The sequence below is a fragment of the Panicum virgatum genome, chromosome 6K (genome assembly GCF_016808335.1).
Source record: "Panicum virgatum strain AP13 chromosome 6K, P.virgatum_v5, whole genome shotgun sequence".
NCBI lineage: Eukaryota > Viridiplantae > Streptophyta > Magnoliopsida > Poales > Poaceae > Panicum > Panicum virgatum.
In genome coordinates this window covers 10,235,466-10,252,603 of record NC_053141.1, presented here as the reverse complement: position 1 = coordinate 10,252,603, position 17,138 = coordinate 10,235,466, and the positions used below count along the sequence as shown (strand labels likewise).

Genomic DNA, 17,138 nt, shown 5'->3' with positions numbered 1-17,138 from the left:
AGCCTTCCATTACGCTCTTTCAGTGGGACCCAGTGCCCGGCCAGGGGGCACTGGCCCGGGGCAAAGAATGCCATGTACATAAGCTTAGACTGACCCTAACAGATGAGGGAACACGCGAGGCAAAATCAAAATGCATCCCGGTCGGGACTGTGCACGCGCGGAACGTTCTCCAACAGGCGAGGCAGCACGCGATGCAAATTGCCGTCGCTGGAGAGAGAAGGTGCAAATATGCGCTCCCTCTCTCCTCAAATGCAAACTGCCGTCTCTTCCCGCACCACACGGACTCCTCCGCCGCTCGCGTACACGCACCAATGGGGGAGGCCGCGGACCCGGCGCCGGCGGCCGCCAGCGGCCGCGTCGCGCCGCCGATGCCGTGGCGGACGCGAGGCCCAGATCCGCCGGCCGCCGCGGCCCGGCCTCCGCGCGCCGTCGCAGCCCGGCCTCCGCGCGCCGTCGCAGCCCGGCCGCCGCGTGCCTCCCGTGGCTCGGCCGCGGAGCTGCCCCGCGCCGCCGCCGGCGAGGGCCGAGCTCGGGGCCGGTGGAGGGAGCGGCGAGGGGGCGGAGCTCGGGGCCGGTGGAGGGAGCGGCGAGGGGCCGCCGTGACCGAGCTCGCCGGCCGCCATGGAGATGAGGGAGGGAGAGCTCGCCGGCCGCCATGGAGAGGAGGGAGGGAGAGCTCGCCGGCCGCCATGGAAAGGAGGGAGGGAGAGAGAGAGAAGGGGGCCGGCGGCGGAGAGAGAGTGGAGGATGGCACGGCGCGGCTCGGTCCCTCGGCCGTCGTGGCGAGAGGCCGAGCGCGGCTGTCCTGGCGAGCGGCCGAGCGCGCGCGGCGGGGCCGGCCGTGGGGAGCCCGCGCCGCGGAGCCGGCCGTGGGCGGCGGCGGCGGCGAGCTCGGCCGTGGGCGGAGGCCCGCTTGCCGGCGGGGGAGAAACAGGGGAGGAGAGAAGGCCGTGCCCCTCCGCGCGCGACTCTTCCACCCCGCCGCCGCCGCCGGCTCCCAGGAGGAGGGCCGCCGCGCTCGAGCGCGCGCGCCGCCGTCGTCCCTTGCCCGCGCGCGCTCTGCTGGCCCGGCCGCCGCTGGGCCGCCATGGCCGCCGAGGGAGGGAGCATGGAGGAGGGGGCGCCAAGGGAGGGAGCATGGAGGAGGTCCGCCGCGCTGCGCACGGCGCCCCGCTGCTGGCGCGCAGGAGCCCCGCCGCGCGCAGGCCGCTCCCGCCGGCGCGCAGGCCACGCGCGCGGAGCTCCGCCACCGGGTGGAGAGGGAGGGAAGAGAGCAGGGGAGGGAGGAGGAGGGGCACGCAGGAGGGAGGAAGAGCAGGGGCGGATGCGACGGGACGGAGCGGCAACGGACGCTCGCCTCGTCTTGTCCTCGCCTCGTCCTCACCCGCGCGCGAGAGGAACGGCCCTCGGGATGCTTCTGCCTTTGCCTCCGTGTGTTGGAGATGAGGTTTTTGCGACACTGCTGCATCCACTGTAGACCAGAGGCAAACTCGGTATGCCTCTCCAAAATGCACATCCACTGTTGAAGTCAGCCTAGAATAGATAGCTGACTAGTGCACACAACAAGCACAAATTAATCTAAGTATAGACAGACACAACTATTGTGGCCTAGACTCTAAAAATTTTCAAGGTCCGCCACTGCGCTCCTTCGAAATCAACCAAGATACACTAACATAAACAGCGTATCGAACCCCTTGCTCCTGGGCAACCGTCCTAGTTTTCATCGTCCTGCTTGAGATGATTGCAAACAAACGAGGAGTAATAGTTGTTTTTTTCGGGTGGTGAAATCTCGAGGAAGCTTCGCGCGGTGAGCTCTTGATGGGAAAGTCAGAGCAAATAATTTATAGGGACAAAAACGTCTTTTACAGCTGAATTGACACGGTTAAGAGCACTTGACGGAAGTGGGCTAAACACACACACACAAAATACATGGGCAGAATAACAAAGGCTGTGTTTAGATCCGTAAAATGGTGGTAAAAAAATTCACATCGGATACTGTAGCATATTGTAGCACTTTTTATTTGTTTGTGGTAATTGTTGTCCTGCCATAATCTAACTAGGCTCAAAAGATTTGTCTCGTCGTGTACATCAAAACTATACAATTAGTTTTTTATTTACCTACATTTAATGCTCCATGCATGAGATAAAAAATTTAATGTGATAGGTGAATAGTGAAGTTTGGAGAGAGAAATTTTGGAACTAAACACAGCAAAAGTTGAAAAGTAGGTGTACAATGACACTGAAGATTAAATAGCGACTCAATTACTCCTAACAATAATAGTCTAGTCCAAGTACTTTTTTGTGTTTATATAAACATATAACCTTCTACTTATTCTCATTACTCTCATTTGACACTCTAAATATTACTACTCTTTTCTACTCCATCTATTCCAAATTATAGGTCGTTTGATTTTTTTACCCCAAGTTTGACCGTTCGTCTTATTCAGAAATTTGTACAAAATATCACTATTTTTATCGTGGCTTGCTTTATCAATACAAGTTCTTGAACAATGACTTAAATTTGACTATGTTTGCACAAATTTTTTAAATAAGATGAGCGGTCAAACTTGATGTCAAACAATCTATAATTAAAACCGAGAGAGGGATTAAGGGAGTATGTGTCAACCTTAAGTCAATGCTGTGTAATCGGAAAAATCACGTGAGCTAATAATTCGTTTGGAACAAAACTTTGGGTCCGCGAACGGACAGCATGCGTGCCGGCCCCCGGTTTTTGATCTTCCATTCCATACAGTGTGGGCCATCATCAGGCGGGCCGATATTTCTTTTCTTGTCTCATCGCTTCAGAGTTCGGACAGGCGCAGGTAAGAAGAAATGGAGTCTGCGAGGACTTGCTCCCAGCCCGAGCCGGAGCCGGCGGCGCCGCCGTCCGCTGCCGGCGGCCGGGACTGGTCGGAGCTGCCGCTGGACGCGCTGGTGCAGGTCTTCGCCAGGCTCGGCCCCGTCGAGATCCTCATGGGCTCGGGGCTCGCGTGCCGCTCGTGGCTGCGGGCGGCCAGGGAGCCCGAGCTGTGGCGGTTCGTGGACATGGCGAGCCACAGGGTGGTGGAGGAGATGGACGGAGACGTCCTCCGCGCCATAGCGGAGGTGGCCGTCGACCGCGCCGGAGGGAAGATGGAGGCGTTCTCCGGGAAGTACTTTGTCACTGACGACCTTCTCAAGTACATAGGGGACAGGTGCCTTTATTTTCTTTTGCCTTTCAGCACCAAGTAGATTTTTAATATATATTTAATCTAGAATTACTAATATATATATATATATATATATATATATATATATATATATATATATATATGCTCGTGCGTTGCTGCGAAAAACTATATAAATACATTGATTAGTATATAAAAATATATATATTATACATCGTATGTATTTTATAACACATATGATCTCGAACCATTAACTCAACGTACATGATTATCTGAATTCTAGTTAAGATTCCGAATGGCAGATAAAAAAATCATTGCTTGGTTTAACAATACCATGATACGGGGGATCTTCTCGTTTTTCTCCTTCAGGCTGAGTAGACATGACAGCGTGTTCATAGAAATGGAACCCTTTTTTTACTTGGGTCAATCTCTGTCAAAAGTTTTAACTAAAAGCTTTTTATTAATTATAAAAAACCTATTTTTTAGGAAATGAACTAAAAATAGTTTAGAGGTTATCCATAATTTGGCCATATCTGAGGGGGTACTTTAGACTTTTTTTCCAAGATTAAATATATGGGTATTTTCATGATTTTCTACTACAATAAGTTCCTATGCATGTTTATCAGATTGTATTAACAATTGCCACATCTCTTTTAGGCCTTAACTCTATGACAATTTTGTAACTGCATTGTAGTCGTGTCCTAATTTTCTCAGCGAATTTTTTAAAAGTCAGCAACCTTTTTAACACATTCTTTTTTCTCTAGACGTTTCTACTGCATATCCTGGCTCCCTACTAATCCAAACAAGATTTGCAGGTCAGCATCTCTGAAAACCCTCAGCCTCATATCATGCCACGAGGTCTCCAACAAGGGATTCACCGAACTTGTCAAGAAGTCACCCCTGCTGGAGGACCTCTCCCTCGAGCTCTGCCCGAAAATCGGCGGTCGCAGCGTGTACGAGTCCACCGGCAAAGCGTGCCCCCGGCTGAGGCGTTTCAGGCTGCGCAGGGAGTGCTTCAGGTTCTCTTTAAACTACCCTCGGCGTGTCGCTGAAGCGCTCGGGATCGCGGCGATGAGCGGGCTACGAAGCCTCACCCTCACCAGCAGCAACATCACCAACGACGAGCTGGTGGCCATCCTCGACGGCTGCCCTCACCTGGACTCTCTCTGCCTGCGCGACTGCTACAAGGTCATCGCTGACGCCGACCTGAGAGCCAAGTGTGCCGGGATCAAGACGCTGGCGCTTCCTGAGTATGAGCGCTAGCTGGTGATCTCCGCTACTATCACGTGGTTGGCTGTTATTTATGATGAGGATTGTTAGATAGCATGGTTTGACAGGAGTTAGTGTTTATGCAAGTTGTTGTGATCCTTTTCAAGGCTATACCTTGCTATGCATTTGTTGTTCGGCCTTCAGATTTGGGGTCCTAGTGCTGATGTTTTTTTTTTTCCTTTAAAGACCCTGGTGGTGAAGTTTTAGTTTTGCGAGGACTGAATTACATTTTGTAAATTGTGTGCTGGGATAAATAACATTTGAACATTACCAAAAAAAAAGATAAGGAAGCCGAATCTCATTCAGGCCTCTATATGCTTTGTCAGTTTTGGGATTGATTACAGCGGTGCTATCCTGTCGTAAATTTAATTAGGCCCTTGTGAACTGACTCTTTTACCCCTCCCTTAAAATTTTGCATGGAAAATAATTACCAGCCATAGATAACATAATGTTCAATTATGTACAACTAGTCCATTCAACTAATTAAATTTCCATGCACGAGGTAAACACTAAATTAACAATTGTACATGATTTAATTTTGTAACTTTATTTTGTGTTTGTTATTAATTATTTTCTACTGTATATTACATTCACTTTTCTAGGCCGGTCTTTGCATTTTTACATATACTCTGTGTTAAATTATGCTGCCAAATTTTATGTCCTAAATGGTATGCAATATTATTTGTATACAATGTTCAATAAGGCGCTAGACGCTATCTAGGCGGTGACTCATTATATACCTCTAAAAGAAAAAAGAAAAAAAGAGAACCAGTAGACCTTGAGTTGAAAAGAAATCCCATCAAAGCAGCCCATCAGTCCACCTCCCACTTTATCTCCTCCCTTTCCCGACACCTCTACTCCTCTCGTTCCCAATGCTGCCGCCCCTACCTCCTTCGCACCTACCCCTACCTCCTCCTCCGCGCACCCACCCCTACCTTCTCCGCTGCCGCTGCCGTCCCCAGGTTCCTCCTTCTCCGCCAGCACCCGTCCCTTGCAGCTTCCGTTGCCACCGCCCGTCTCCTGCTTCATGTCCTCCACCGGCGCCCATCCCCTGCCCCCTCCTCCTCCTCTATCGCCGCCTACCGCCTCCTGGACGTGCCGGCAGCCCACCTCCTCTCAGCCACATCTATCCTCATCCTACCGCCCTAGGAGAGGCGGCACCCCTCCGCCTAGCCCATAAGCGCGCCTAGATGAGTGCCTATTAGCATCTTTTTGAACATTGTATATATGTATGTGTTCCTATAGTTCCACGCCATGTATGTTAGGTTACATTTTTTCGTGTGATATATATTTTCAAGACTTCTATTTGTACTAGCTTTGCTACTCCTTGTCTTGATAGTTTAATTTTTTCTTGCAATTCTGCAATTTATTGGCTCAAAATCTGTTAAAGATATCCTTCTAATTAAGACTCAAATTGTGGTGACACCTGTTTAATTTAATTTTGGTATTTACAATATCATTCTTCAAAATATGCAGGATGAAATTGTAAAGGCACGGAACTAACTCCGTACATAAATTATGTTTTTTAGAAATAGGGAAAGATAGTCAAATATGTCTGTGTGCTATGGACAAAGTTGATATAAGTACCAGATTCATTAATTTATAGGGATGTACGTGATCGATTGTGGACGGAGGGCTAGTCCGACTCACATATAGGATGGACTAAGTCCCACATGTCAATAACACAAGACAGACTAAATAAAAAATTTAGGTACAAACTTTATTCGCTTTAGTAATAGGTACAGGTATAGATCCACACAAGCATACACTTGCTATTCCAATCTTTCTTTTAGGCTTTGCATTGGTTTCCTACAGGGATTTGGTCCAATCTCATCAAAAAATTCAATGCTATTATGAGACAAGATAATTTAGGGGACATGGATTATGAAAAAAGGATTTGCTTACGCTGGTTTGAGTCGGAGGTGGAACTGAAACACGAACGTGCGCAGGCTCAGCACCAGCGGTGTTAGCAGCCGCCGTGATGTCTGCGGAAACTGTGGCCTGTTCGCCTTTGCCGTCGTTGTTTCCCTCCAGCAGCTGCTACGGTTGCCTAGTCGCCGACGTTGGCGGCGCGCCGCCGTCGTCCTTTCTCTCGCCGGCTGTCGCTGCGTGCGTCGCGTTGGGCAGGCGGAAGCAGAAGTAGCAAATGCAAACAAATTAAACGAGGAAGCAAATGTCGAGCGACTCCGCGATTGCCGATTGGAATTCTAGCTATGCTCGCGTCGGCGTTCTCCCATTGCTGAAACGTAGATGCTAATGGAGTAATGGGTTTTCCTAACCATATCGGCCTGCCCACATGTCTTTTGTTGGGGGCATACCCCCCTATGTGAACATGTGGGCAGACCGATAGGGGCAAGAAGCCCCATTATTAGCATCTACGTTTCAGCAACAAGGGAGGCTAACGTGAGCAACATCCTGGACGAGCAACATGATGAGGCAACATTCTTTGTAGGGATGGCAACGGGCATGAACCCGTTGGGTTTTGCTTGTCCAGACCCGTGCCCGCGAATGCAAAACCCGCCCGTTAAAAAACCCGCGATCCGTCACGGGCACAAGATTTTGCCCAAACCCGTGCCCGACAACAACAAATGCTCCACCGCACTATATCATAGAATCACAAGTCATACAGTCACTGTATGTAATCAACATATGATAGATCAATATACAAGCATAATGCAGAACACAGAATTAATAGTTCCAATTTCACCAATCATGAACACCATAGTTTATAGGCTAATTTAGTTCAATGTTTTACTCATGGTCACCACCAGAAACACCAACAGCCAGCAAAAGAGAAAACCAAAAGAGACTAGCACACCGCGAGCTACTCCAGATAGATGCAAGGATGGGGCGAGCAGCGATGGGGCCAGGGAGAGCGAGCTGCAGGGACCCGGGAGATGAGCTGCGAGGCCGTGAGGGAGGGGGCGTGCGCAGGTGAGTCGGCGAGCAGCGAGGGAGGGGGCGTCGGCACGCCGCGCAGGCTCACAGAGCTGGCCGCCGCAAGGGTCTGGCCTGGTTGTGCTTGTGCGGCTGCTGGGGATGGGGATAAAATAATTAGGTTAGGGTTTGTGATATGTGTGTTGTCTCTTATATGCTCTATATTGAGCCAGGTTGTTTGGGCCAAAAGTATAGAATACAGCTCAATATGACTATTGGTTCGGGTAAAAAAAAACTCATGGATTTCTAGATTCGAATTCTTCATTTCTAGACCCGAACCCGTTAACCCGATGGGTCTGAGTTTTTACCCATTAACAGACCCATGGTCGAGAAAGTGACCCAAATCCGTGCCCTAATAGAGTAAAAACCCATCGAGTTTCGGATTTCGGGTACCATTGCTAACCCTAATCCTTCGCCATGGGCGCCAGCCACGTCAACGCCTACAGGGCCACCAACCCAGCCCTGGTGTACGACCTCGGTGCCAGGGACTACGCAGCCTACATCTGCGGCCTCTTGGGGGTGGATGCGCTCAAGGTCATCCCGGGAGACCCTGACCCTAGCTCCACCTGCTCCGAGACAAGGAGCATTGCACAAGCTCTCTGGATTATCCCACCGTGACACTGCCACTCAAGAACACGCCGGTCACGGTGCCCGGCCCGAACCCTTACCAACATCGGCCAGGCGGAGACCTACACGGCGCGGTGCATGGTCCGTCCTGGATGGACATCAAGGTGTCCCCCTGATACTCTCGAGTTCTCTCAGCTCGGGGAGAAGAAGACGTGACGGTGATGGTGACCGTCACCATCATTATTATTAGGAATTATTATTGTCTTAAGTCACTATTATTAGTTTAAGTCATTAGGAATTATTATGTGGACAGTGGGTAAACTATTATTAGAAATTATGTGGAGGGACACCAACACACAAGCTCTACCTCATCTCCCTTAGTCTTTTGAAAAGAGATTTTTTCTTTTATGTTAAGACACTGAAGCGCGTATTCTTTTCTACCTTCCAAACATTTTGTATAGTGATGTTTTATGGCTTTTACTTTTGGTCATGATAGGGCGCGCAAAATGTTCTAGTATTTTCAATGACTAACAAGAGGGTAAAGACTTTCCTACTGTTTGTACTAGCTTTGCTACTGCGTTGTAGTTTTCTTGCCCTTTTCTACAATTTTATAGCCTTGTGCTGATAGTTTAATTTTTCTGGCAAGTCTGTAGTTTGTTAGCTCCAAATCTGTCAAAGAGACCCTTCTAATTAAGACTTAAATTGTGGTGGCACCTGTTTAATTTAATTTTGGTACTTACAGTATCATTCTTCAAAACATGAAGGACGAAATTGTAAAGGCATGGAACAAACCCGTGCGTAAATTACGTTTGACATTTCCACTCACGTTTGGCCTAAACCCACAACCCCAAATGCCGTCCTCCTCCGCCGCTCGCCGCCGCCGCAACGAGGCTGCGCCGGCGGCGCCGCATCCGGAGGCGGTCGAGCACGCGATGGGTCCCGCTCACGCAGCGGCGCCGCGGCTGCCTCTGCCCGCCGCCTTCGCGCGCAAGCTGGACCCCGCTCCGCGCACCGCTCCCCCGAACCCTAGCCCACCCGAGCCCCAGGCCCGTCACCCGATGCCGCCGCCGCCCACCTCGTCCTCTTCCTCCTCCTCCAGGTGCCGCCGCCGCCGCCGCCGCAACCGCGGCCGCGAGGCGGAGGAGACGAGGGACTGGGCGGGGGACTGGGCGGCGCTGCCTCTGGACGCGATCTCCGCCATCCTCCGCAGGCTCGACCACATCGAGATCCTCATGGGCCCCGGTCAGGCGTGCCGCTCCTGGCGCCGCGCCGCGCGCGACCACCCCGCGCTGTGGCGCCGCATCGACATGCGCGGCCACCCGGATCTCGACCGCGTCGTCAACCTCTACGGGATGGCGCGGGTCGCCATCCGCCGCGCCAGGGGGCAGTGCGAGGCCTTCTGGGCGGAGTACGCTGCCGATGACGACGTGCTCAGGCTCCTCGGCGAAGAGTGAGACTTCGATCCCACCCCCAAATTCTGTCTGCAAGTTTAGTTTCGTGCTGATTGCTTCGGTTAGACTTGTGGCACGCCCTCCCTGTGCTTCATTTGGCCCACTGAATGATTGGTGCGTCTGAATCTATCAGTATACATTACGTTTGGGTGCACAGTTCTCAGAACCATTATTAAGCTGCAACCATGATGCTTCTGCTTCTAGCTAGTCATAATCGGTACCTACAGATAAAGGTTACAGATTGACTGATTACTGATTTATGATGAGTTGATGACTTAAGGGTACATCGATACTATTACTGATGCTTGTTGCTGTTCGTAATTATAAATTTTTGGTATCCCATTTCTGTATTGCCACTGTGCAGAACAGTGGCGGGCCCAGAACTCCAAGTTTGAGTATTCAAAAATTCAAGATGCAAAACAAAATGACTGTTTTATACTAATTATTTACATATGTATATTTGATTATACCTTTAAATACTATAGATTAGCAAAAATAATGGGTATTCAATGAATACCATTGAAGACCAAGTGGGCCCGTCCCTAGCGCAGAAGCTTCTTCCATCAGAATTTTAGAACAATACTTAGGATAATTACATTAGCTAGGATTGGATAAGAGGAGGATTTGTCTTAGTTGAATTGTGTGCATAATTTAAAGTGTTATTTTCCATAAAGCATGAAGCGTTGGATTGTGCTCCATATGATACTGTACTTTTACATTGTCACATTGATATTTCATTTGTACATTCCTGATTGGGAAAATGTATATGATGAATGCCTCTCAAATATCTATGTTTTGGAATTTTATACTCTACTGGGTTTTCCCAAGCCTACCAACTAATCTCAAGCACCTGTGCCTGCTTGTTCTTCACACAGTGGTGGACCACGTGCTATCCGTACAATTATTAATGAAGAGTATACGGTGTTATGGTCTTCTAGATCGATCTGAAATTTTCTTAAGCTAGTCTTAATTTACTACAAAATAACTTTTCGACAAAAATAAACACTATTCTTATTTGAAACGGATTGCAACTGGATTAGCACTTGAAACAATTAAACAAGTGGAATAAACTCTCTGAACTGGTGCTGCTATCTTAACTTGTAACTGCATTCTCTAGCCAAGTGTGTCCATATAATGTTTCTCATGCCAAATATAAATGATTCTTGTACACTAAACTCTTCCAAATAATGGACTTGTCTTTATATGTGATCATCCTCTAAAATGACTTAACCCCTAATACACTAATCTTTGAATACTCTAGCATATCGGAACAAAGATGGGAGCTAGTTATTGTTTTGTGCATCATACTTTTTGCAATTCTTTTGTAAGCAATGTTATTGTTTAATCCTTTACCTTTATTACAGTTATCTCTAACTGCTCTTTCACGGGACTGTGATAGCGTATAACTAACTTTACTGCGACAGGAAGGGGTGCTTGTTATAGTTTGTACAGCATACGCATGGATTTATTTTCCAAGGTCTATTGTTTGTTACTAATGTAAAATACTATCTTTTCAGGGCACCATCTCTAAAGAGTCTTCGCCTCATATGTTGTCAGGATATCCTTGAATTTGAAGGGGAAATTAAAAAGTTTCCTCTGCTTGAGGAGCTAGAGATTTCACTCTTCACAAATATAGGTGGGAAGCATGTGTTTCAAGAGGTTGGCAAATCATGCCCAGAGCTGAAGCACTTCAGATTTAATAAGTATGGCTTCCACAACTTGGGAAACCTTGAAGATACAGAGGATGATGATAACGAGTTGAAGTACAACAAGGATGATGATGCCCTGGGGATTGCAAATATGCATGGGTTGCGGTCTCTGCAGCTCTTTGGCAGTGACTTCACCAATGAAGGACTGACAGCCATCCTTGACAATTGCCGTCACCTGGAATCATTCGACATCCGTCACTGCTTCAACATTGTCATGGATGATGCCCTGCGGGAAAAATGTGCTACAATCAAGACGCTGAAGCTTCCTTATGATTCGATGGATGACTATGACTTACAGTTTGAGGGCCCTATCTGGTCAGGTTCTGGGCTTGCCTTTGGCTCTGACTCTGATGATTGTGTCTATGGTGGGCCTGACTATATTCTGGACTCAGATGAGTATGATGATTACTGTGATCCTTTCCGCTATCTTGACGGCGTCTATGAGTCTGAGCTTGGTCCAGAAGATCGGATGTTCCTCAAGGGTATGCGCATGCTAATGAGAGATGACAGCGACAGGGATTACTGACTCAATGCGGTGCTTAGTGCTCACCACCGCGACCTTTATGGCGTCTTCGTGGACTAGCTTAAGGATCTGGTATTCCCCATGGGTTCCCTGAAATAAATGTGGTGTGGGTGTTGCTGGTACTTGGGATCTCAAACCCTTTCTGCTGGAGTATCACTTAACAGCTTGGACCTAGCTATGTGTCAGTATTTTGCCTCCTTTGTGTTCACTTAGCATTCATGTGAACTTGTGGATTGGACAATGGTTTCATGAGTGTTTCACCAGACATGCTTTCTTGAAGCTGGAATTGGCGACGTCTGCTGTAATTTAGACCCACCATGTGCAGGTGGACATGGTATCACTGTACCAACTAGTTTTATTTGGCCATCTACCATTTAACTAGCATCGCCCAAATGGGTGCGAGGTTATACGAGTCACCACACCTGAAGAAAAAGATTAGCTATGTTTGCAACGAATGCTATCCTTTTGTAGAAAGAAACATATTTAAAAACGACTTATAATTTGGAGCCGGATTTGGCATAACTATAAGCCAGTCTGTGTGGCATACTAGTCAGCTACTCCAAAGACCATATCGACCATAACTCGTTGAGGCTTCGTTTGGATATTTCATAGTCACCTTCAATCCATACGTATTCCTTACTAAATCCGTCCCAAATTACAACTCGTTTTGCCTTTTCTAGACACGTATACTTTGCTATGCATCTAGATGTACACTATGCCTATACAAATTGAAATTGTAATTTGAGAAAGAGGGAGTAGAAACCATTGTTGGCAGAAAATCATCCATCTTACTCCCGTCCATACGCAGTGTGATGAAATGGGTTTATCCAAACAGCGCATGACTGAGATTTTGTGAGGTTTTAGTGGTTGAAGGTTAGGAAGATTTAGAGGAGAATGTTAAAAAACAGCAACAAAAGAAAAAAAATTTCAGCAGCCATTGCCCTCACCAAACCTCGTGTTTGGGCCCATGGAGGCCCATGGAAGCCAATTCCCACCCCCGCAGGATCCCATGTAGACCAAACACAGCCAGTCCGCAAATCCTATCCATCTCCCGGAATGTAGGAAGAGGTTGGATCTTCCAATGTTTAAGATTCGTGCGGGCCACGGGAGCCGCACGATCTCCTCTCCTCTTGCTCGGCTCCTTCGTCCGCCGAGCACCGTTGGGTGTTAGGGTTAGGGTTCGGGGTTGGGGGTTGGGGTCTGGGGGCGGGAGGTGGGGGGAGTGGCCGGCGGCGAGGGGTTGGGGTTTGGGGGCGGGAGGTGGGGGGAGCGGCCGGCGGCGAGGTCGCCGCTGGCCGGGGTGGTGGTCGAGGCCGGCGGCCTTTAGGGTCCGGGTTTTTGGGGGTTGGGGAGGCTCCAATGGCCGGCGAACCTAGAGGAGGTCGGGGGGCGGCGGTTGGACAGGTGGTGGTGGTGGTTCGGCCGGCGGCGGAGGGCGAGGCGGCGCGGGAGCGCCGCCGGCTGGGCGGGGTTGGATTCCCGGTGGGCGGTGGCCGGCGGCGGGGACGAGAAGAAGGTTCGGAAAGGCGAGCTCGAAGGCAGCGGCGGGTGGAGGGCGGACGGCGCGGCGGGCGGCTCGCCGGCCGGGGTGGAGGACGGCCGGGCGGGCGGAACGGCGCCGGCCGCCGTCGGAGGCGGAGAAGATGAACAGTGGGCCGTTAATGGACTGGAAGGTAATAGCCCTATCCATCTTCCGTTTGATGTATAGGAGCCCCCCATAGCCACCCCGCGGCCGCCTGGGGCTCACAAGTCACAACCGCCCAACGAGCCCCGCGACCGCAGACACCAACCGCTGCCGCCGCCGCCGCCGCCTCCGAGCTGCCGCCGCCGAAGGTACGTCCATAGCTTCGTCCTAGCCAAGCCTCCGGATTCCCCGGAAGACGCACGATGCAGTAGATTATTGTAGCAGCAAGACCAGTTATTTGATCGCCGCCAAGATTGTGGCTGTCAGATCATTCATCATCCGCGTGTTAGCAGACACTGCCGTTTAGTTTCATCTCAGTGTCAGGAATTTGTGGTGTTCTCCTGGAGTGAGGTAGTATAGTGTAGTCAGAGAATCCAGTTCATATGTCCTTGTCCTAGGATTCCATCCATGAGAAAGAGGGAGAATATCTTGAGATCTTTGAGAGCAGTTTGGCAAAAAAAAAAGTTTATCATTTCGCACCAAAAATCCAGTATAAAAATGCTCCAAAACTGCTAGCAAATAAGGCGTTCCTTTCGGCCTCCGTGTATCTCATCAGATTCCGTTTGCTAATCTCCTCCGTCTCGGGATATAAAGCGCACACGTAATTCAAGATTTAACTTGAAAAACTATGACCTACGATTAATCTTGTATACTAAAAACTTTATCTTACAACAATTGTATCATTGTATTCATATTTGAAAGTAGTTTCATATAACTATAATTTTGTTGCTACAAATATTATATTATAAGAGATATTACCAGTCAGATGTTATTATTGAAGACCGTGACAAGTTTGATCATGCCTTATATCCTAGGATGGAGGGAGTAGTTAACAATATAAGGTCCACCATGAATAATTTTTGCAGGTCGATGTATATAGTCATCCATTTCTTTGGCAACCGGATCATTCGTTAAGAATGGGAGAAGCTGGGACTGAAGCCCAGCATGCCGAGATGCTGCCCACCAGCAGGGACTGGTCTGCGCTGCCCCTGGACGTCCTCTTGATGGTTTTCACAAAACTCCGTGCCATCGACGTCCTCATGGGTTTGGGCATCGTGTGCTGCTCGTGGCTGGAGGCGGCCAAGGTGCCATGTGTGTGGCGATCTTTGGACATGGCGAACCACAGGGCGCTGGGAAAGATGGATGACCATGTCCAGTGCGCAATGGCGAAGGTGGCCGTGGACCGCTCCAAGGGGCAGCTGGAGGTGTTCTTGGGGAGCCTTTTTGTCACTGATGAGCTTCTCAAGTACATAGGGGACAGGTGCACTTTATTAATTTCAGTACTGTATTTAATCCATGTTCAGTTCAGTCTAGTTTTAATTGTTGGCTCCTTTCTCTCTGTTTTCTCTGTTTGTCTTTCCGATGAGTAGACTGCCGCTTAGTTATACGGTACCATTGCGCCAGTTTAGTTCTATGAAACAAAACGTGATCATATATTCTATGTATTTAATCCATGTTCAGTCTAGTTTTAATTCTTGATTTGCTTGTGTTATTATACCCTCAAATTTTGCTGCTCTATGCGTAGTCTTTCGGATTATAAGTTGAAGCCCTAGCATATCTGCATATGGCAATGAGTAAAGAAAATCAGGTCAAGTTTCTTTAGGCCTTTACTCTTGACAATTTACCGGTGAGTGTAGTTGTAACGCTCTGCTGGCAGATGTTTTGGTAGGTGAAGCTAGCTGGAAGTAACAAAACTATAGTTTACTAGTGAACTGTGCATTGAACATAAATTCCACAAAATCAGATTGTTAGAACCCATGATCTTGCAGGATTCATGGCAAATGCTACATAATTACAGACCCCCTTCTTAGCTATTATCTGCAAATAAGCTGTAGCGGTCATCATCGCGTACAATGTACAGCTTGAGCTTGCCTGCTGCTAACATGGATACCTAGAACCCATATTGTTCACTGAAGCAAATGTAGTTATATATTCTTCATATGTCAAAGAAAAGATTAAATATTGGGGATTTTTTCTTGATTTTCTTCTAATATAAACTCAAATTTACTTGCTACAGGCGTAGTGGCTTAATTCTATAGCAATTTAGTGATGTACTGTACTTGCACTGGTGGCCATTCTTCATGGATTGCAAGGCAAAAAGACTGGTAGTTATTATACACTCATTCTTAATTATCAATGTCTTTAGCACATCCAGTCTAAGGAAAAATTGTTTTTTTTCTCAGTCAGCGATTGTTTTACTGTATTCCCGTTGAATTATTACATATCCAGGCGCCCTTCTAATGCATCCAAGTTTGCAGCTCAGCATCTCTGAGGAGACTCGGCCTCCGAAGATGCCACAAAGTCTCTAACAAAGGTTTCACCGATTTGATTACCAAGTCCCCTCTGTTAGAGGATCTCTCGCTTGAGTTCTGTCGAGGAATCTGCGGTTGTGACATCTATGAGATTACAGGAAAAGCATGCCCTCAGCTGAAGCATTTCAGCCTGCGCCATGAGCGCTTCAGGTTCAATTTCAACTACTCTGTGCGTGACAATGAAGCACGGGGGATAGAGGCGATGCATGAACTCCGAAGCCTCAGCCTCGTTGGCAGCGACGTGAACAACAGGGGGCTGAAAGGCATCATTGATGCCTGCCCACACCTGGAGACTCTCTTCCTTCGCGACTGCTTCATCTTCCATGTTTATGATGACAGTGCCCTGCAGGACAAGTGTGCCAGGATCAAGACATTCACGCTTCTTCAGTAGAGGGTGATCTGACTACAATTGGAGATTTGGGAGGGGCACCAAATAGATGGATTCTATAACAGTATGAATGACTGGCAATCCCTCAACGCCAGTAACCTTGGAGGGTAATATGAATATATGATGATAATTGTGCAGTGCCCAACTGTGCCTGCTGCAAAAGGGAAGTAGAGAAGTCTACTGAAGAAAACTGTACTACTAGATTAGCATCAAATGGCTTTGGACTGACTAAATTCTTTTTACTTTTCAGTAATTTGTAAACTGTATTTGGATAAATCTTCCAACAGAGACCATGTAGGGTGGGTGCTTATATACCTATCTGGTACGAATGAAGTAGAGGATCCTGTGAAAAATCTGTTTATAGGCAATGCAAATGGATCATGGGCCGAATTTAGATTTATTGTATTGTATTCTAGGGGTCACAACAGTTACAAAAACAACCGAATCAGAGAAGGGAAATTACAGAAGTCTATATATCCATGCCGAATACTGGTCTCAAATACATGTCCTGTTTGCTTGCTAGCCCAGACCGGTAGGGTCGTGCCCTAACAGGTTCTGAGTTCGATTCTTGGTTGTTGGTGTCGGGTACCACAATTAGGGACACCCTAATTGGGGAACTCAGACTGCTTCAAAACGCAAACACATGTTAAGGCAACTGGGCCCACGAAGGTCCACGGCCTCCTTCCAAATCTGAAAGATAGGAAAGGACTCAAAGAAGCCCAGCATGTGGACCATTCGCACCCCTCTCAGGCCCGCCGGACAATTTCCGCCTCGCTCGAGGGTAGCGGATCTACCCTCGAGCGGGTCACTCATCTCCGCCTCGCTCGAGGGTAGCGAATCTACCCTCGAGCGGGTAAGTCATCTCCGCCTCGCTCGAGGCCACCCCTCGGCACAAGGGACGAACGGCCCCGCCGCCCAACCGCTCGCCGTACGGAGGCATTGAATGCCCATCACTCTTCCACAGTGCTCAGGACAGACGGCGTCAAGCCGCCATTCCCACAGTAGCTGTGACAGGAGTCCCATCCATCACCTCCGGTCACTTCTCCGCCATCCCGGACGCTGTGGCGGCACTGTGGAACCTGCGACGCGGGACAAGATAGGCTCAGCACAGTCACCGTTACTATTCTGCCA

At 48.7% G+C, this 17,138-nt stretch overlaps 3 protein-coding genes across 3 annotated transcripts; all 3 read left to right on the top strand.

The window, feature by feature from the left end:
- The first annotated feature begins 2,704 nt into the window (after positions 1-2,704).
- On the top strand, positions 2,705-4,737 carry LOC120711682 (putative F-box/LRR-repeat protein 23). Its single transcript, XM_039997286.1, has 2 exons — positions 2,705-3,194; positions 3,983-4,737. Exons 1-2 carry the CDS (start codon positions 2,833-2,835, stop codon positions 4,428-4,430), a joined length of 810 nt encoding a protein of 269 aa, XP_039853220.1. The 5' UTR covers positions 2,705-2,832; the 3' UTR covers positions 4,431-4,737.
- A 4,025-nt stretch (positions 4,738-8,762) lies between these two features.
- Positions 8,763-12,039, top strand: LOC120711681 (F-box protein SKIP19-like). The gene is made up of 2 exons (XM_039997285.1): positions 8,763-9,390; positions 10,909-12,039. The coding sequence occupies exons 1-2, from the start codon at positions 8,792-8,794 to the stop codon at positions 11,624-11,626; spliced, it is 1,317 nt and encodes a 438-aa protein (XP_039853219.1). The 5' UTR covers positions 8,763-8,791; the 3' UTR covers positions 11,627-12,039.
- A 1,309-nt stretch (positions 12,040-13,348) lies between these two features.
- Positions 13,349-16,407, top strand: LOC120713217 (putative F-box/LRR-repeat protein 23). The gene is made up of 3 exons (XM_039999219.1): positions 13,349-13,456; positions 14,174-14,568; positions 15,566-16,407. The coding sequence occupies exons 2-3, from the start codon at positions 14,225-14,227 to the stop codon at positions 16,008-16,010; spliced, it is 789 nt and encodes a 262-aa protein (XP_039855153.1). The 5' UTR covers positions 13,349-13,456; positions 14,174-14,224; the 3' UTR covers positions 16,011-16,407.
- Positions 16,408-17,138: the final 731 nt, after the last annotated feature.